Genomic DNA, 20,881 nt, shown 5'->3' with positions numbered 1-20,881 from the left:
GTGACGCGTCAGGCGAAGATTGCCGAAGAATGTCGAGGAGGAGTTCGGGCCTTGTACAGGTTGCTCGGGTGGTGTCGTTGGATCGCGTGTTGACACGCAACGTCATTTCGTCGCGCCTCCACCACATACCGGTTCGCAGCGATGATAAAAGACCGTTGCTCCTGCGAGTGTTCAGTTGTTCGCAACGTGGAACGCAAACTAGTGTACGCCTCTCGAGAAAGCTTCTCACGCCGTTCGCTTTACATCGACTTTCATTCAGAAGTTACTCTTGCAAGAAAGATCAGGACAAGATGACGCCCTCCAAGAGAGATCCGGCTGCAGAGCAGCTGAACGAATACAAGAAACATTCAGAGGTAGGTAGTGCGTCCTCGTTGGACATCGTAGTGAAATTTCACTTTTTCTTTTTTTACATTTTGCCCGCCGTTCTCCTTCGTTGCTGACCCATCGGTAAAACAGGCACTGGTCGATACTGCAGATTTGTTTGGCAGGTGTCACGTTTGTTAGCCACGCGAAGGAATAAGTGTACTGTTTAGGTTTTCGACATGTGTTTTTCGTGTGTATGAATAAATAGAGCAATGGATGTATCGTTTAGGTTAGATTTGTTGTAGATATTCTGTTTGTAGTGGCCTTGTAAATAATATTGAAGTAGAAATAACAATAAAGACTGCGAGTAGCAATTATAATTGTCCATCGTCAAATAGTTTGTGTACCAAGGTTGACTTATCAGGAATTAAATAGTACAATATAGTATAGCAAATAGACCATTTTCCATTCTGAAAATTTCGAACTGTTGGACTGATATATGTAGGCTGATGCGATAATGATTTTTGACTAGTTTGACCCATTGATCTCTGAAACCAATTCTTAGCTGAACTTAAAATTTTTTGCGATTGATATCTAGTCATGAGATATTATTTGGCAATTCAGTTTCGAAAAATGAGAAAAAAATAGCGACTTTAAGGTCACTCTTTTCAATATCAGTAAGCAACGTGTGAAATTAAAAGGTGAATGAAAGTTTGCAACGATATTATTATACTTCTTGATTTGCTATTTCAGTTAGACCTTAGTCAAATACAATCGACTCTTTACATACGCTGGACGGTTTATTTTTGTGTACAAGTTGAGTAATACTACCGAGCGCTGTTTTCTATCGAAGGAGTTCTCGATAGCGATACGTTATCGCACTCTTTAAAATTACTGAGATTGTCATGAATTCGTTACAGTATTCTAACTAATTCGCGAATCACATCGGAACTTTCTTTTCGGTTCTACAGAATCCTCAGATTATTCCAATGGGAAATAAAAATTATTTTTGAGAACTACAAAAAAGAAACATGTAACTACACAATCGATCTTTTATACCATATGATGGAACATTTATTTTTATCCCTAAAAACAAAGCGTTTATTCACAAACTTTATATAAGATTTCTTTCTTTTAACTTCTAGATTAAGTCCGGCAGAAACCCACGAGAGATTCTTTTATACGAAGTGACTCCGATCATTATTGTTCAATTAAGTCTTGTTCAGAAAATGTACAATTCCTCGAAAGAGTTAATAGTATGACGGAGCAAGGTCTAGATTGTGCATCGAGCAAATTATGATTTAAATTATAGAATTATAATTTGTTATAATTCCGTTTCGTTTGGTTCTGATTTGCATCCAATAATAGTGTAAAAAACATAGACAGTTTCATTCTTTCGTAACTCGTTTTAAAAATAAATGAGAGTAACGAAAATGTAAACAAATGCAAGATAGAGTGGCGGATGAAAATATGCATTGGTACAGCACGCGTTAAAGCGTAAAAACATTTGTAACTATTGAAAATATTGCTTTTATGTATTTTTGTACGTATGGATCTTTATTTGCAATATTTCACATTACTACGGGCACGAAATTGTTATCACGACACGTTTCACGCGTAAACAAAGGCACTGGCACATTTAGTATTTCGTAGCAAACCTTTTTAGTATCTCCAATTTAATTTTTATTAATTAAGCACTTTCGAAAGTACACTTTATAGTTCAAATTTAATTTTTGTGTGGTGTTTTTAGCGCTAAACGAGATGACTAAAATTATGTAGCATTTTTTTAGGTACTCTAATAATTGTCGACCGGTTTCTTCAAATTTGGAAAGATCGGTACATCGTTCTGCAGTGTAAGTGATCAAGTTCAAGTAGCAATATCAGTACCTTTTAGTTTACGGGACACGATCATATATTCTCATCGGTGCAGTCATTTCTCAGAATTAGGCACCTCAATTAGCAAAGAACTTCTCACGTCCCCTTCGTCCTAGAAGAGTCGATAAATCTTGAGCTTTACAAGCTGAATTTCAAAGAAAGCCTGCACGCTTAGCTTGCAATAGAATCAATTTATCTGTTTTCGAAGTTCTGAATCCTTTTTTTTTAAATAATCCTTGCACGCCAACCAGATAACCTGGTTTACCTATAAAATCTACAAAATTCTTTGGCAAATACGAATATTCCAAGTTACTCGAACAATAGTACAGTTCTCAGGAAGTTAATTAAGGATGCTGACGTAGTATCAATTTAATCCTGCAACGCATTTTGCACACATACGTGGCCCGAGTATTTGACGAAATATATGTGTGCCTCTTTTGCAGTGACGGTGCAAATGAAGCTAATAATAGCAAAATCGCTTGGGTTAATGGTATTCCCCACATCAGCTTGCCCCTGAATATCGTAATGCATGTACACTTTGTTACGTAGGCGTTTTGGTGCGTGAATCGAGTCGACGGTGAACGTGAAATTATTAAATAATATCGCAATTAGATTGATTTATAGAGGAAAATTCTCTTTGCTAGGGAAATCAGAATATCTGGGGGATCTAAAGTAGTTTATTTCTTCTATTAGGTGGTCGTAGACGGAAATATTTTACGAACAGCGTTAGATTTATATCCGAGAAAGGATTTACAAATTCTGAACGCGTTGAAAATTCTTGTTCGCCGCGAGGAATTAGTTCATTGTGAAATTACGATAATTCACGACGAGTTGAGAAACTGATTTAAACACAATACCGATCGCGTGGGTGGTTAGCACATAGATTCTCACGAGAATTTCCATGCCTCGTTCGTCAGAAACGAGAGAAGTTCTCGTAATTCTGAAAAAAATTTTTTCCAAATTCTGGATCGATATGCCTCCTTAAATCTTCTCTTGGGAAGTTTTCAGAGATTTATCAGTTATTCCATAAAAAATGATCTTCGCGATTTCAAAGTTTCGCCGATTAGATTCAATTTGCGATATGATCCGCTGATAATGCTTCGTTTAATTTAGCATTTCTTCAGCGGTTAGTTTATCTTAACGTAAAAAATAGCATTGAATAACAGCCTTTCCATTTCCTAAGTGGACCACTGCCAAGGGCACATCATCCTGAAGCATTATCCATAGTGAGTCACGCAGCTCGTGAATGTTGCCACCTTTCGTTCGATCGCGGATAGGAAAATTCTGTGTTAATTATCGAACAGCGAACACGTTACGAGATATTTAGAAACAAAACGTGTTCCGATTCTATATTTTTACGGTGTTTTTTCACGTTTAGAGGAGAATATGTTGTCGAAATAGAATCACCTGGCTCGGTGTTAAACAAATTTAAAAAAAAGCGATATAGCTTGTCTCTAAAACATTTCAGTTTACAAACATTCGGATAAGGTGTGCATAATGTAAATATTTGAGTTACGATCTTGTGGAAATAGAAAAGGAATTAACTTCCCATTCAATTTATGAGTTTCATTTTCACCAATCTTCAGAGTTACGCCATTTATTTGCGTCCATAGAGTGAACGTTATATCGTTGCAAAAATATAATTAGAAGAAACCGTTTTGCGTTCATTTTGTATGTTAATTGGAAAGACGATGACGTTTATTTTCCCCAAGGGGAAACAACGACTAATGCACGTTGTTTTCTCTGACCGTTCCCCTAGTTAGACTGCGTATCTGTTCATTGATCAGGCGAACGAGGCGCGGTGGACGCGCGTTTTTCCTCGATCGTATGTCATTTTTATTCATCGCGGTCGAATAATTCAACGCCAGATGATTGACGCGAGCGAACGCTGCAATCCTCCGCGGAATAGTAGAAATTGCGTGGCAGTTCGATGGAAATCGGTACGATACACAAACCGCAAATTGCCGTTTAGGTGTCCCGTAGTGCTGGCGATGAAACGACGATAATTGCCGCTACGAGATCTAGAAGTGTGTCACGGTAGCGTGCAATGGGGGGAAAAAAAAGAAAAAAAAAAAAAAAAAATTCGAACGCGTAACTTCGGAAAATTTTAAATATCGACGGTCGTTCGGTGATCAAACGATGGCCCCCGGAGATAGACGTCCGATAAAAGTTTCCTGAAACGACTAGAAATCGAACAGCTTTTCCATCGTTGTTTATCCATCCGTGTATGAACTCGGCAATTAAAGATTTCAGTTCAAACAGCGATTTTATCCGTGGCATTAAAAATAAAAATATTTGTTTCGATATAGCGAAAGAAAATTTATACGCGGAGAAATGAAATCTTAATGGATCGTTTACTTTTCGATTAGATAACGACCAAAAGAACGCGACATCGAAGGTAAAAGTGTGCTTATTACGTAATATCGTTAAACGATTTTGTAAGCTCCTGTAATTTTCGAATTAGTTATCGTATCGAATATCTATGATGTAATATAAAATGACGATTTATCGTGGAAAGTGAGATACAAAATTAGTTAGTTAATACTCTTGGTTTTCTGCATAATTTTGACAGATTTACGAGAATTGAATGTTTCTGAACCAGTGCTCATAATTTTCTTTTTCTCTAATTTATTGTATCGTAATAAATTATTACTAATAACACATAGTATAATATACAAAATAAGGCTTCCCGCGAACAGTAAACTATTCTAATTAATGCACGGATTAGGCTACTCGTACAGTGGTTGCAGGCTATCTAGTTGGAAATTCGAAAGCAATTTGTAGTTAGAAAATAGTAGTGAGAGGTAATGAATTTGTAATCACAAACACGTAAAATTTGATTAACTTTTAATTTTAGAATTGTTTTTCCCACGACAATTGAACTACCACCGATATAATGCATAAAGGTCAGAGTGTGATGAAATTTACATAATACGTTCAGTTCTTTTAATATATAATTTATCCATTGTATGTTTCTTTTTCTACGATGCATTCGTCGTTTAATTAAAAGTGAACTTTTTAATAATATGAGTCACTGGCGTACAATATCCATTGTACAAGGTCTTATTTTGTTTGATCAGATGGCAAGAGTATTTCGTACTATTAATGTAAGTGGAAATGGGTTGTGACACATGAAAAGTACTCACTCGAAAATTTTATAATTGATTTCAATTATAACATTTCACAATATCGTATTTTTAATTTTCTACGTCATTGTTGAATATAGAAAACACAAATACAGTAAAAATATATAGTGTAGTTGTTGCAAGTTGTTTTCTTAGAAACCAATCACATTGTTAGCTTCATGTTAAGAAAGAAAACTTTTGTCAAATAATATTTACTTGAAACATTCTTTTATGTAGGTGGACATGGTTATACGAGCAAAGTAGCGAAATCTGATACTATTGTGAAGAATAGTTTTTAAACTTTATCACGGTCTTTGAAACATGAAAAATTATATTTGAAATTTCGTAATGACTTCGTTTTATGATACAGAGATTACATTAAAACAATAGAAGAATTTCTTATCAATCTAGGCAGATAGAGAATCTTTGATCGAGTATAATTATCTCACAATTTACCTTGAAACGAAGTAATCAGCGTAGAGTGAAACAATTCTCGTATGCGATGAGTTTCATCGCCCTCTTGTGCATATAACGATTCCACTTAATTACGTAACTCTGGATTAACCAATGCCAACTTCGATTATGGAATACTATTCCATACAACACGGAATGCAATCGGTACACAATCTCTGCAACGATATCGTAATAATCCGTATCTCTGAGTCGTGTTTACTTGAAGATTGACTTAAAATCAGTTGGCAAGTCAAAAAATAAAGATAATGGAATCGTCTCTGTTGCACTAAATCAACTATCGATCAACTGCAGATTGAGATAAGATGAATTTTATTTGAATAATAATAATACTTTAACTATTGTTTGGAGGAACGTGACAAAGTTTAAAAATTGCTATTAATAGACAAAATTTTTGTAAATCGCATCACGATTACTTAAAAAAGAAATCATTTATATTTTAAAGTTGTAATTTTAGGATCCTGAGTCTCCAGAAAATACAATTAACTGTATTTTAAATTAACTAGAGTATGTGTTTAGAATTTGGAGCGTCGAAGGAAACAGCGTTAACTACGGTTTTAGTAAATATTCAATATTGACCAATTAAGCTCAATATATTGATCGCGAGGAAAGGTACGATTCGCTTAAATTCAAATGTGCATTATCTATGACGACTCATGCAACGATAATCTTCAATGGTAGAAACATTACGCAGCGTCATTATTCAAGATAAGTTTCGCATTGCTCATGTCGACAATATTTCTTCAAGGTGCATCAATCGTTTACTTAATATCGTCATTTTTATTTTTTGCAATGTGCAAGTAATATCAACGATTATACAGCGGATTAGAATTAAATATACACTAAAAATATAATTTTCACTGCTCGAAGCTTGTTCGTTAAACTTGTAATTTAAATCTTTATGAGATACCGTGGAAATTTTTTTTTTCACGTGAAAAATGGCGATAAAACGAGCGACGTTAAAGTAATGTGCAATAACAAACGTTGAAATTAAAAATAAATGAAAATTATATTCTGAGGAGGGCAGTGGGTTAATGGTACGGGGTATAATTAATAAAATAAAATTAACAAATTGTATCTGTTTATTCCACATTTTATTTAATCCTTCGATTCGTATTGTATGCAGACCGAATAAAATAAAGACGTATTATTATTTTTCTAGGGCGAGCCAGTATTGTTAACCGCAAGTGGCCAAGCAATTGCTGACAAAACAAATATTTTGACAGCGGGTCCACGTGGTCCCTTGTTGGTGCAGGATTATGTCTTTCTCGACGAAATGTCGCACTTCGACAGAGAAAGGATTCCGGAGCGTGTTGTACACGCGAAAGGAGCTGGTTAGTTAATTTGTCACGTTCTAAGCGTATCAACGTATGTTAAAGGATTTTCTGCAGTACAGATTGTCGCTCGACGTTGGGATTTTTCACGTTGCAAAGGGAAAATACCAAATACGAGGATCGTTGAATGAGTAACAGGATAAACGACTGCTGCTGAAATATTCTTTAACAATCAATAGATATACGTTCATTACAGGGATGTCCACTAATAATTCTAAAAGCATATAAATCCTCGTTTTAATATTATCTAAATCAGAGCGTTCGTCTCTCTTATTACGACATACCAAGATTCGAATAATCAGTATATATTATAAAATCCAATAATCTTGTTCATTGATTTAAAGATTTATCTTGAGTACAGAACAAAAGAAAAATATTATGTGGGTCAAGTACCTTAGGCTTTATTTTTCAAATTATTTACGTACACGATGACTCAGAAGCTACTATAGTTTGGTCCAATTTTATATTTGTTACCTACTTATCGCTGTTGCAAATTCTCTTCTATGCAATCGGTTCTCAACAATAATTTCTTAAGAAAAAAATCGCAAAATGATTTGAAATTTTCATGATTCGCGAATCTCAACTCTGGAAATTATAAATAAAAATAGAAATATTCGACAACGAATAAAGAAATTTTTTTTGCTCAAGTTCCTATATCTTCCTCTTGGTTTCTAACCATTGTTTACTTTACTATATGTTTTCTGTCTTTCGATTACAGGTGCTTTCGGTTATTTCGAAGTTACCCACGATATTTCCAAGTATACTAAGGCGAAGGTTTTGACCAGCATTGGTAAAAAAACGCCCATCGCCGTGAGATTCTCCGCCGTTAGCGGTGAAAGCGGTTCGGCAGATACGGTCAGGTAATTAGAAAGAAAATTTTGCAAAAAGCGCATCGCACGCTATCCTAGAATATATTTAAGCGTGAACTCTTTGTTCAGTCTTGATAGAAGCGGTTGAGCAAATTTTATTCGAACGTTTCGACGCGAATACGTCATCTTTTACTTAAGAATGAAAAATAAGAAAATATGTATAAATTACAGAATGAAAGATAAAATCGAAAGTACGCTGTCTACTCTAATCATCGTCGGTTGTACGGTTTTCATGTGATACTCATACATAATAATTTCATATGTATATTTGTTACTGTACAGTGTTGTGGCAATCTAATAACATTGTAATTACGAGCTCGATAGAATTAATTAAAATTAAATTTTATCAAGTTCTGTTCTTTTAATATACATATTCGCCTATTGTTTTCTATCCACGATGAATTTGTCGTCTAATTAAAAGTAAATTTTCAAATAAATATAGGTCACGAGCAAACATTGCAGACACGATTAAAACGCGCGTTTAATGTTCGTACACGTGCGATCCATTGACCAAACGTAACTGCAAAAATACGTATCCATTGTAAGACAAGCTTTATTTTGTTTGCTCAGATGGCAATAGGAACGTTTGACTGTGCATTCTGTCCACTATAGATGCATCTTGAACAAGGTTATTACCGTTAATGCAAGTGCAAACAGATGGATTATGACACGTGAAGTAGCCACTCGAAGATAATAATTCTATCTAACGTTCATCCGCGTGTATAAAAGTGTTGTTTATCTACAATTCCTACTTGCTTAATATCTATTTGAATGCACGGTGTTACGTTTGATATTACATAATTTACTCGAATCGTGAAATTCTTCTGCACTCGTTGCGTGAACGTTGCTCAAACTAAATTTGTTATACCGGACCAGATAGTTAAGCGTGGACCGCGAAGAGAACGCAAATGAAGTAGTTTGGGATTCGAATCGGACCAGCGACGTAAATGTTGTTCGTTCAGTGAACCAGATAAATGAAAATGCGCTTCGTCGCTCGTTAACAGGACAATTTCATCCCTCAACGAGTTAAGAAAGTTTTCAGAGGAAGTCACGCGATTTGCTTTGTCACGCTCGCTTAGTTCCTTGCACCGCCACCATTTTATAAGGACGAGAGTTCAAATCCTTACGCTGAATTCTTCTTATACCGCTACGGGATAAACGAAGAGCAGTAGAATGTTTTCCAGTTGAGCGCTCCAGGCTCCTTATCATAATCTGTGACTCGCTTTCTCGATGTTTAGGATTCTCACGGTAACCTGGTGGTTTCGTTTCCCGCAGAAACGATTGATCTGGATCTTCGTAACCGCGATTTTATCGTATTCTGGTTTGTAACGGCATCTAAGTGGCGTGAAATATCGAAACGACGACGGATCAGTGCCAATTAAAGAATCACAGCCAGTAGAGCAACGCTATTTTAGCTTTTCAATAAACTGGATTTAATTTATTTTCATCTATCCGGGCGTCTCGAATTTTTTTAAATATTTTACGATCAACTTTCTAAACGAGTCACTTCCTGATTAAGAAGCTATCGAAACGTTTCTTTAATCGAGCTAAGGACTTCTTTTCAGCTTTAGTTTTACAAGTACAGATTGTAAATTCTGTCTCTGCCCTAACGATCACGACTTGCCTTCGTTATGCCCTTCAATCATTAATTCGGTATTACTTCTGCCTCGATAAGTTTCATTTGAGCATTTTCTGGTACGGTGATTGTTCCCGGTGTCAAACGAAATGCCAAAAGCCTCGCGTCACTCGTGATCGAACAAATGTCGGCGCAATTGGAGGAAAACTACTCGATTCGCTAGTCACAGTTTCCGATTGTTCAGGGAAACGAACGTAGTCTGATTTCGGAACCTGGCATTCCCAAAGTCGTAGTTTTGATTCGGAGTCGACTGTGCATTCGTACGTTTTGTGAATTGCAAATTTGGAATATTCGAACGTAACCTTCGATTTAAATTACGATGGTGACATTTAGAAAAATTCGACGACACACAGTAGCGGACAAAAGTTTAGGACGACTTCGTTCTTGATAAATTATTATACATTTATGTTGTTCAAAATGTAATATACAGGGTGTTCCTCCACCCCTGGAAAAAATTTTAATGGGAGATTCTAGAGGCCAAAATAAGACGAAGATCAAGAATATCAATTTGTTGATTGAGGCTTCGTTAAAAAGTTATTAAAAAATTGAATTAAAAAATTTCAAATCGTTCTGAAAAAATTATTTTCGGTTGCGGGGGTCAATTACAATCATTTTTGGTGAATAGATATACCCTCGAAATCCTACCCACGTTCTAGAAAAAAATTCTGTACGATCGGAACTTTAAATGTTAATAACTGTTTAATGAAGCCTTTATCGACAAATTGGTATTCTTGATTTTCGTCTTATTTTGGCCTCCAGAATCCTCCATTAAAATTTTTTCCCAGGGGTGGGTGAACACCCTGTATATAAAAAAGGTGGTCGCCAGAAACTTTTATCCACGTGTGTGTGTGTGTTCAGTTTTGCTTCTCATTGAGTCCAAGAAGTCGCCTCGATATAAAATACGGACAGTTCCTCGTATTTTGCATCGTTGGCCACTCGAGAATGACGGAAACGCTCGGTTCGTTGTTCCTTGCGTTCGAATTAGCCGACTTAGTGGCACGGAAACGCGCGAAATAGCGTACCGGAAATGCAAACGAGCACACCACCTCGCGATCGATCGTCCAGGGGCGTGGAAAAGTTTCTTTTTCGAAACCTCCGTCGGCGAAACAATTTCCCAATGAATCACGCGATTGCGAACTTTTTATCTCGCGTTGCGTTTTAATAAATGACTCAATTCGTTGTTTCGCCATCGTGCAGTTGCATCGGGGAAAAAGTATTTATCACCGTTGAAACTGGAGGTACCTTTGTCCTTTAATATTAATTTGGTTCGTTACGCTTGCAGGGACCCCCGTGGTTTCGCTCTTAAATTCTACACCGAGGAGGGTATCTGGGATTTGGTGGGCAACAACACGCCGATCTTCTTCGTCAAGGATCCACTGATGTTCCCCAGTTTCATTCACACTCAGAAGAGAAACCCTGTCACCCATCTGAAGGTGCGACAATGATTAGTATAAAAATGCGTAACTGCTTGCCAGTTAAATTTTAATCGTTGTTGATGTACGAAATACCGAATCAATTTTGCTAAACTTCGATCGAGTCTACTATTCGTTTTGCAAAAGTACACCGTTTTTCTCGTCGAAGGTCGCGCGAACAACTCCATTATCGTTCCGTAGTCGCGATGCTGGATACTGTTTACTCGTTCCCTAATTAGCGCCGCTCTAAACGACGTGTTAATCGAATTGTCTTCCACAGGACGGCGACATGTTCTGGGACTTCCTTTCTCTGAGACCGGAGTCGACGCAGCAGGTCTTGTTCCTGTTCTCGGACCGCGGTATTCCCGATGGTCATCGCCACATGGACGGTTTCGGTTCGCACACGTTCAAGCTCGTGAACGCCAAGAACGAGATAAATTATTGTAAATTTATCTACAAGGTACGATTTTTGGTTCCACAGCGTATAATCGTCGTTCTCGAAAATTTTCACTTCCCACGACGTTCACAGTCGTGGACGTATACTCGCGAACAATGTATTTTTGGTAACATTGGTTTTACCAGAAATATTTCGGTACGTCGGTTCTTAGTTTTGCAATGCCAACAATTCAAAAAAAATAGTGTAATGATGAATTTTAATCGTGTTTGTAAGTATCTGTCCAACCGAGCTTAGAGTGTTTGCTGAGAAGTAGAAGTGTTATTGTTTTTTTATATTTATGCAGACCGACCAAGGAATCAAGAACCTTCCGGTCGAAAAAGCGACAAAATTGAGCGGTACGGATCCTGATTACTCCATCAGGGATCTCTACAATGCAATCGCGAGTGGCAACTTTCCGTCCTGGTCGTTCTACATTCAAATTATGACTCCCAGTCAAGCAAAGACCTTCAGATGGAATCCATTCGACGTGACCAAGGTAACGAATCGATGTTAAACAGCAGCTAGCTTCGGCGACGAAGAAACTGGAGCTGCTAACTGGAATAATTATATTTAAATTTTATACGCGTAATATAAAGTACAAGTTCAACGAAGGAAATCAATGTCGAGTCGTTCAGTAACGATTCGATCAATGTGTTTTGTTTATAGAGACGTTTTTGGATCGTCTATTAGCAATAAGCGACTACTTGTCTCAGTTGTAGATGTTTCATTTTGATTTCGAATCGAATCCTCAATTTAAAATTCAAATGAAACAGAACACAGTTATTCTTCCATTTTGAATCGAACAATGTTTTGCGTATGGGAATATTAAGGTCCCGTTTTAATCCAAGTCGAAATTTCAGAATTAAATTTTAATGAAGTAATTCGTTTCAAATTGAATGGAGTTGTGCTTGCAGAAATGTGGAGATCGTGTTTAAACAATAATTATTAGTTCTTGGAATCGAAGATATTTTAATTCTAATTTGTATGGAAATATTTAAAGTCGCGTGAGAGCGCGCCATGATTAAAGTGTTTCGTTCTGCGTTGAACAGGTCTGGCCGCACAAGGAATTCCCGCTCATCCCTGTTGGTAAGCTGGTGTTGGACCGAAATCCAGAGAATTACTTCGCCGACGTGGAACAACTGGGCTTCGATCCGGCTCATATGGTGCCTGGTATTGAACCGAGCCCTGACAAAATGCTGCAGGGTCGTCTGTTCGCTTACGGTGACACTCAAAGATATCGTCTCGGTCCGAATTATCTTAAACTTCCAGTTAATTGCCCATTCAAGGTAATTTACCAAGCTTTGTCTCCATACTTCCATACGACTATCGACCCACCAAAGCCGTAAAATTTTCAGTTTTCGTTAATACATACATTATTTTCTTACGATGCTAATTTAATTTTAAGCGGGAGGCAACGCGTTAAATCGAGGCAAGTATGCAATAAATTCGTTACGTTTATTTAAAAGGAAACTGAATTTAATTAAAGTGCAATTTCAAGGGTAATTTAAACCGTGAACCGTAGTCGCGAATCAGTGGAGATCCGTGAAAATTAATAGCCGTAGATTAAAATAATTATGCAGACAGTAACGAGTACCAGCAAGAAAAGATATAATGAAAATAAGAGAAATGAAAAGGATTAACTTGCATATTGTTTGTTGGAGGAAGCACTAATCCGTTAGCTTGCCTTGTATTTTTCTAATAGAATGCAAACTTTAAAGTTGCATCCATTTTCATGAAACTCATGTACGGAGGATGACTCGAAACCAAGAGTCAAGAACGTTTTACAGTTATTTTCTTTAATATACAACTTTAAGCGTAAGATATAGCAAGTGTAAACGAAAACCAGCCAAGTCTTTCGTAGATGCAAGTACGAATAATTGATCAACTTCGTTGACTTTCAGAAATTTATGGTGTCGAACTACCAACGGGATGGTGACATGACAGTGTACAATCAAAATGGCGCGCCGAATTACTATCCCAACAGTTTCAAAGGTCCGAAAGAATGCCCGGCCGTGCGTTCACCAAGTTATCCTGTGAGCGGCGACGTGGATCGCTACCAGCCTGTAAACGAAGACGATTTCGGACAGGCTACCGTATTCTGGAGAGACGTTCTCAACTCCGACGAGAAGTCAAGACTGGTGAAGAATTTGGCAGATAATCTTAGCCGTGCGTCGCCGTTCATCGTCGAAAGAGCGGTAAAGAACTTCAGCGCGGTGGATGTAGACCTTGGCAAAAGATTGACGGAATGCCTCAAGGAAATTGGTGTTAAGATCAGTGCTTCAGGCCAATCAGCCAATTTGTGAAGAGAATATCCTTGCTTTTAATTATATTCATCATTATTTTACTATTATTTCTATACACTATGTAATTATTATTATTGTGCACGAATAAAGAATGTATTATTATTATTCCTATTTTCGTTAGAGATCGTCTTTAGCTATTTGTTTAACATCGTTACGATTGATTTTCCGTTTACCTTTTCCCTTATGACGAGTAGAATGCAATAAAATAAATATTTTCCCTGGATTGGGTATTGCATAGATTATGAGTGAACTCGTTACATTGTCACTTGGTCGAAATGAATATATTTGATATTGAAATTTTTTTTGTAGAGTTACATAATTCAAGATTATCTTGCTTCGAATTTTTTGAAATTATTATTACGATTAGAATGCGCATTATAAAGTTATTACAAAGTAATTTATTGCAGGAATTATCTCGTTTCGAGTCTTTAAAAATGTCACGAGGTAACCTATCGGGTTATCTTCGAAGAGGAATTTACGTCATCGTACAAGGTGAATCTCGATGGTATTCTTGATAAAATTCTGACTGTGAAAAATAAGAGTCTGTTTCTAACTGTCTCAAATGTAGTTATTGGAGCAAGTTTACTAAAAATCTCATTAGATTTTAACGTGAGAATATATTTAGAGCTTAAACATGAAGTAGCACGCTGGGTGTTACGCTTCGTATTACTAATTTTCTCTATGGTGCATGTTCTACATTATTTGTGGATCGTCAGACTATCATTTGCATGTTTCCAGTATCATTTTAAAAAATAGTAAACCCATAAGTTTACTACAAAGTTAACGCAATTTATTATAACTATATAATTTTAAGTGAATATTTACTTCGTAGAATTGGTCACTTTTTTTATAACGATTTCGTCAATTGATTAGATGTATCTGTGATATTCTTTCCTCCTTTTGTATTTAAAATTTAAATAGATTATGAGGTTTAACTTTAACACCTGTTTTTTCATTTCTCTTATCTCCAATGATTAAAATCGCGATATTGATATTCGTATCATTTCATCTATACATAACATCTGATTAGAAAAAATACACGTGTCCCCACCGTTTTAAAGATAATCTTATGATAATGAGAGCTGTATATAAGAACCATCAATTGGTAAAAAATTCAGTTTACTATTTCAGACTGACCAGTCTTTGACTTGTTCGATACAAAATGAAAATCCAGATTCTCGTTGCTTTTTTGCTCGTAGCAGTCGTTGCTACCATGGCTGCTCCCAATCAGGTGGCCGAAGGTTAGTATACACTATACAATCTACAACAAGAATAAAAATATATTAATTTTAATCCATGTTTAAGATTTAAATTGCTCGTAGCTCTTAGTTGTCGTATGTAATAGACAAACCGTACTAAATTGCTGCGTAAATTTTAGAGAAAGAAATTGACGCTGTGGAAGTTGCTGCTTTGGGAGAAAATGGTGATCTCGAGAGAGGATTTACCTGCAGTATTGGAGATTGGGCTTGCTCTGCCCACTGCCGTGGCATTGGCAAGGAAGGTGGCACCTGCATAAAGGGTACCTGCACCTGCTACGACTAGGTACGCGATTTTAAAAATTTAATCTTCTAGGTGTTGCCAATCTAATTTTTTAACCCAAGGTTTCAACCATTACACCAGTTTTAACTATATTTGTAACAGAACACTCTGTATATTTTCAACATTCGTTTATCCTTAGGACGAGTAGAATAATAATCACAAGTATTTTGTACCCTTTTCAATTAAGCTACGTATATTGCAATAATTAAAAAGAAAAATCTAATTTTATGAATATGTAAATTAATGACCATTATTTTTCTGTTTTCAGAGCTAATGCTAATAGCTGGTACAAGCAGTTCGAGTATACATGAAATCCGGCGATACAATTTTTTGTGCAATGTGACTTAATCTTTAAAACATGTAATGTAAATATGTATGAATAAATAAGCATGGTGAAAGATTCTGAATCATAAAAAAATATATTTTGTAGATGTTAATTAAAAAACAACCAATCCCTATTATGGACGTTTTCATAAATACATTTCCATACGTTTCTGGTGCAATTTGCAGTCTGGAAAAGTTTTGTTGATGCCTTTCTGAACATTACTACGGTCGAGTTTTGACAAGAGAAAGCACAGATTAAACAACTCTGAGTAAACACACGTTCATATGCGCGATGAAAAATTTTTTTTAACGATACTTCAAACGGATTGTCACTTGTATAGATAGCAATATTGATATGGATACAAATAACACGTTTGTCGGGAAAACCAGAATGGAAACGACGGGGAAGCACCGCAACGTGACATACCGTAAAGTAGGAAAAGTTGCATACAAAAGGAGTCAGTCTGTTTACTCCCGGAAATTCCGTGTTCGTATTTTTGACAGAACGATTGGGAATATTGAAGAGCATAGCTTTTTTTTTATTAATTAAGCAGAAATCTTAACACAAGTATATAGAATAATAATATGTATACATAAATATGTATACATAATAAATGAATTAATTTTTATGCAGATCTAGAAAATATAACGAGCATTTCTAAGGCTGTGTGTTTCTAAACTGTACTCCATAGGATTGACCATTTTTAAAATCTTGATCGTACAATATTTTGTAACGAGTACATTGCGTCAGGCAAGCTTCTAGAATATTCGATTTTCGTTTACTGATAAGATGTATCTGTCATATTTTTTCCTCTTTTTGTATTTTGAATTTAGATCGATTATAAGGTGTAGCTTTAACATGTATTTTTCCATATCTCGATTGATTAAAATCACGATATCGACATTTATATTATTTCATGATCACCTACCAGAATTTTCGTTTCTAAGCGAATATTATAATTGGTGTAAGATGTACAGAAGATTTAGAAAACAGACTTTATGAAAGATCATTAATTTTTTGATCAAGCCCAACATTTTGCGTTAAAAGTTTTGTGAAACGTTAAAAAATAATATCGAGATGCTCTGATTCATCGTTGTTATTTTTCTCTTACTTCAAACGATCGTATCGTGTCGGAAAATGATCAAAACCTGAGTGTGCAATATTGTAAATAATTTTTGTTGCTGATTTGCTGGAACGAATTCCATTGAACATTATAATTACGGTGGTATTTTCTCGAATATCACGCACAGTCTATGAATAGGTACATATTAAATCAACCGAGTGATATTTTCGTAAAGAGCAGTAATGATTCAGAAAACGATAAATCAAGAGTGGATATGTACTTAGATATTGACAAGTGGCAACATGTGTATCAGAAGGTGCGATACGCGTTCAGGATTTAACATCTGATTGGAAGAAATACTATGATCGTTATCATACTGTGAACTGCGTTATGTTGTTGCGTTTGCTCAAATTTTTAGCTAAAGGTTTTTCATTAAGAACACAATCTTTTGCAATATGCGTTTTTCTTTCTCGTTATCTATTCCATTGTATGAATGATTGGTACTCGACTGATAGACGCCCCTTTTATCAATTCCACGTATTCTTACATTGCGTAGTATTTGTCTTTCATTGATTTCATGAAGTATGTTCTCTTCGGTGGATTAAGCGGATGAAGAGTGAGATAAAGATGCATGCATCACTTCCGTGCAATCTTTGAAACAAAGTAACAATTGCAGAGTATACACTGGAAATTTCAAATTTACACTGTTACAATATTTTTTATTTAAATTAGGTCACTCAAATGCAACAGGAAACGTCGATGATCTTGACTAAAATATACTCCTTGCAAGGTATTGATCTCTCGATAACATTTAAATTGTATACAAAATATTTTTTTCGTATCATCACGATTGAAGATACTTGGATGACCTGGAGCAGTCATTAATTTTAGATATTTTCTTTCTGTTTTATTAACTGGCAAGCAGAATTGGGAAAAATGCAATCGAAACGAACGATCACGGAAGACACAGATAATGTAAAGTGACAACATGTGTAACAGCAGGTACGATAAAGATGTTGCAACAACTTATTGCGAGAAATGCACGTGTCCCCACCCATTAAAAAAATGTCAATATCTCATAATCTGGTGTGTATATAAACACCATAAATCGGTTGTTAATTCAGTTTAAAACTTCAGAGTGACCAGACACCGACCTGATCGAAACAAAATGAAAATCCAAGTTCTCGTCGCTTTCATGTTCGTGGCAGTCGTTGCTGCCATGGCTGATCCTAATCAGGTGGTTGAAGGTTAGTACACATTATTAAATAGTACTCGTTGAATGAAAAGGTTTTCGAAGAACGATTTGAAAAGCGTTCCTAGAAAGAAATCAATTTCTGTTTAAATAGGAACCTATCTATAATTTTTCGTTGAACTTTCTGTTCTGACCCAAACTAATACAACTGCGAATATTTTAGAGGCAGAATCACACCCTCTCGAATTGGGTGTTGCGGAACATGATGTCGATACGCAAGGCGTTTCCTGTATCTTTGGAGATTGGGCTTGCTCTGCCCATTGTCGTGGCATCGGCAGAAAAGGTGGCAGATGCATAAGGGGTACCTGCACTTGCTACAACTAGGTACGGCGATCTTTGAAATTTAATCTTCTCGGTGTTGCCAATCTAATTTTGTAATCCAAGATTCCAACCATTGTATAACCAGTGAAATCTTTTAATTACATCTTTTATAAGCCACGAATATTGATTTTGAAAAGATTATGAAGACGATCCCAAGTGTTTGCGACTTTTTGCATTAAACTATGTATGGAAAGTTTCTAATTCTTTTTAATACAGAATGGCAGAAAATCTGTACAATGTACCCATGTGTTATTTTGTTGTTTTCAGAGCTAATGCTATACATTGACCCGGACTGCTCGAATATACATCGAATCTGGCGATAGAATTTTCTGCGTAACTTAATGTAGTATCAATGATTTTCAAAGATCATCGAAACGCTTCGACGCGTTTCCATCGCTGTTTAGTAAGGGGTACATCGAAAATTCAATGGGTTCCAGCAACTAGAATTAATCATATTGTTCTATAAAAGTATATAATCTTATTAATGTACACTTAAATTAAAAATAAACGATATCGTACCTTGCATCGAAGTTGTATTATTAATCTAGATTAATGTATGTCCATGATACGTGAAATACTAAAATAAAATAAAAGATTGGATCTATTAGACCATTCGGTTAAAAAAATGATTAATGCAAATTACAATAATCGATAAATAAAGATATGCGTATATCATATAATTGGATTCAGCAGTTTTTATATATTTTTCATACTACAGCACATTGAGGTTTCATAATGACTGACAGTGTAGTCATAACATTGTGTCACTACATAGTAGGAAAAGATTTTTACGGAATTACAGCTATTTACGCGTCTGACGGGGACTCCCGTAGTGCAAAAGAACATTTGTATATAAACAGCTTGTGCATCCGATTGAACTATCAGTTTCTCTTCAGTCTTTTCTCAAAGCAGAACAAAAATCTCAAACGAAGACCAAGATGGTTAAGATTTACTTTCTAGCCGCTTTTCTCTTCGTAGCTGCAGCCGCGGTCATGGCTGCACCCGTAGGTGAGTGTAAAATTTATCATAGATTTTTAAATGTTCGAATACTCGCACATTTCCTATTAATTTTCTATTAAACGTCTGTTCACGAGAGAACCAAAATAACCAAATACGCGCAAAATTTTTTGTAATCTTTGATTTAAGGTTCTAATAGAATAATGGACTGGTTAATATTATAAAAATCATTTATCAGTGAATTACCCGCGCTGTGTACATTTTTTGAACGCATTAAAGAAATTCGCGTAGGTTAAAATATTTGTATAGAAGAATTTGTAACAAATTCAAGTACGTCGAGATATTCGATGATCTAGATGTAAATAGATGAAAACAGTTCAAGTCTTTCGCAATATTGTCGCTTGCATCATAATGTAAACAAAATGTATACAACTGCTTCGTGCTTTTCAGAGAGCGAGTTTGAACTGTTGGAACTGCCCGCAGCGGAAGAACGCGTTCTCAGACAAAGAAGAGTGACCTGTGACCTCCTATCGATCAAGGGGATCGCTGAGCATAGTGCTTGCGCTGCCAACTGTCTCAGCATGGGCAAAGCCGGTGGTCGCTGCGAGGATGGCGTCTGTCTTTGTCGCAAGTATGTGATTTTTTCGATTAGATTGGTCTATAATAAATGTTGGAATATGTGTATTTCCATATTTCAGTTCATTAATGATTCTGTATAGAATGATACACTTCAAAGCAACGTTTCATTGCGTTTTCTGCTTTTTTTTTTATTTGCACAAATTTTGGTGCGTTCTTCGAAGGCGTCAATTAGGTTCTCTGTCTTACAGTATTCTTCCTTTTTTAGAACTAACTTCAAGGATCTCTGGGATCAACGTTTTGGTTAAATTCAACCATTCGCGTGCACACCGACATCCAACGATGGAATTTTCTACTTAAAGCGATTAAAGACTGACTTTGGTTTTCAGAGAGTGGCAAGATACTTATTGATAAAACATGTTTTCATTCTGTACATCGATTTGTTCAAATTCATCTTATTAAATTTCGATGCGAAGAACGAAATTTTTTCTGTATATTTGAGTGTAAAATAAACGATATCACTATTTGCATAGAAAATCTGTTCCCAAATGTGTACCCTTGTCCTATGTGTAATGGATAAATATATTAGAAAAAGTCGATATACTGTAGTTTGAAAGACGATGGAATTGATGGATTGATGCATTGAAATCGGCGCTTCAAATTGATGTGTCTTTAAAAAATTTGGAATAAATAAACTATAAGATTATTTCTATCAAAGGTGCTAAAAGACACGTTTTTGTTGAAATAGTGTTAGTACTTATAATTTTTTTGATAACGTCCTTTTCCTATTAGTAGAATTATTAGAACTATTTAATACTTTTATTTGTCACATTATAATTTGAGAAATGATCGAGGATAAACTTAGTATTTTTACCAATAATTTTATTGTTTTATGTCAAGTACATGATCTTTTGCAATACCCACTTCACCTTGTTATTATCTGTTTTTTTTACACGAATTACTAATGCTCGACTGATTATCGTTGATTTTATCAATTCTATGTATTATTATATTGCGTAGTCGTATTTATCTTTCATTGATTTACTAAGATACAGGGTGAAATAATTTTACCTCGTTCAATCTG

The 20,881-nt window shown here is 35.7% G+C and overlaps 4 protein-coding genes across 4 annotated transcripts; all 4 read left to right on the top strand.

Annotated features, from left to right (window-relative positions):
- Positions 1-14: 14 nt before the first annotated feature.
- Cat (catalase) lies at positions 15-13,867 on the top strand. Its single transcript, XM_076762555.1, has 8 exons — positions 15-353; positions 6,937-7,108; positions 7,827-7,968; positions 10,896-11,046; positions 11,306-11,485; positions 11,766-11,957; positions 12,511-12,747; positions 13,363-13,867. The coding sequence occupies exons 1-8, from the start codon at positions 30-32 to the stop codon at positions 13,762-13,764; spliced, it is 1,800 nt and encodes a 599-aa protein (XP_076618670.1). The 5' UTR covers positions 15-29; the 3' UTR covers positions 13,765-13,867.
- Positions 13,868-14,895: 1,028 nt separating this feature from the next.
- LOC143340682 (defensin-1-like) lies at positions 14,896-15,703 on the top strand. Its single transcript, XM_076762919.1, has 3 exons — positions 14,896-15,005; positions 15,143-15,306; positions 15,572-15,703. The coding sequence occupies exons 1-2, from the start codon at positions 14,927-14,929 to the stop codon at positions 15,304-15,306; spliced, it is 243 nt and encodes an 80-aa protein (XP_076619034.1). The 5' UTR covers positions 14,896-14,926; the 3' UTR covers positions 15,572-15,703.
- A 1,971-nt stretch (positions 15,704-17,674) lies between these two features.
- On the top strand, positions 17,675-18,786 carry LOC143340676 (defensin-like). Its single transcript, XM_076762906.1, has 4 exons — positions 17,675-17,693; positions 17,829-17,938; positions 18,107-18,267; positions 18,532-18,786. The coding sequence occupies exons 1-3, from the start codon at positions 17,680-17,682 to the stop codon at positions 18,265-18,267; spliced, it is 285 nt and encodes a 94-aa protein (XP_076619021.1). The 5' UTR covers positions 17,675-17,679; the 3' UTR covers positions 18,532-18,786.
- A 327-nt stretch (positions 18,787-19,113) lies between these two features.
- On the top strand, positions 19,114-20,394 carry LOC143340669 (defensin). Its single transcript, XM_076762896.1, has 3 exons — positions 19,114-19,272; positions 19,672-19,852; positions 20,066-20,394. The coding sequence occupies exons 1-3, from the start codon at positions 19,203-19,205 to the stop codon at positions 20,103-20,105; spliced, it is 291 nt and encodes a 96-aa protein (XP_076619011.1). The 5' UTR covers positions 19,114-19,202; the 3' UTR covers positions 20,106-20,394.
- Positions 20,395-20,881: the final 487 nt, after the last annotated feature.

Source organism: Colletes latitarsis, chromosome 1, assembly GCF_051014445.1.
Source record: "Colletes latitarsis isolate SP2378_abdomen chromosome 1, iyColLati1, whole genome shotgun sequence".
NCBI classification, from domain to species: domain Eukaryota; kingdom Metazoa; phylum Arthropoda; class Insecta; order Hymenoptera; family Colletidae; genus Colletes; species Colletes latitarsis.
This window is presented reverse-complemented; position numbering and strand designations above follow the sequence as displayed.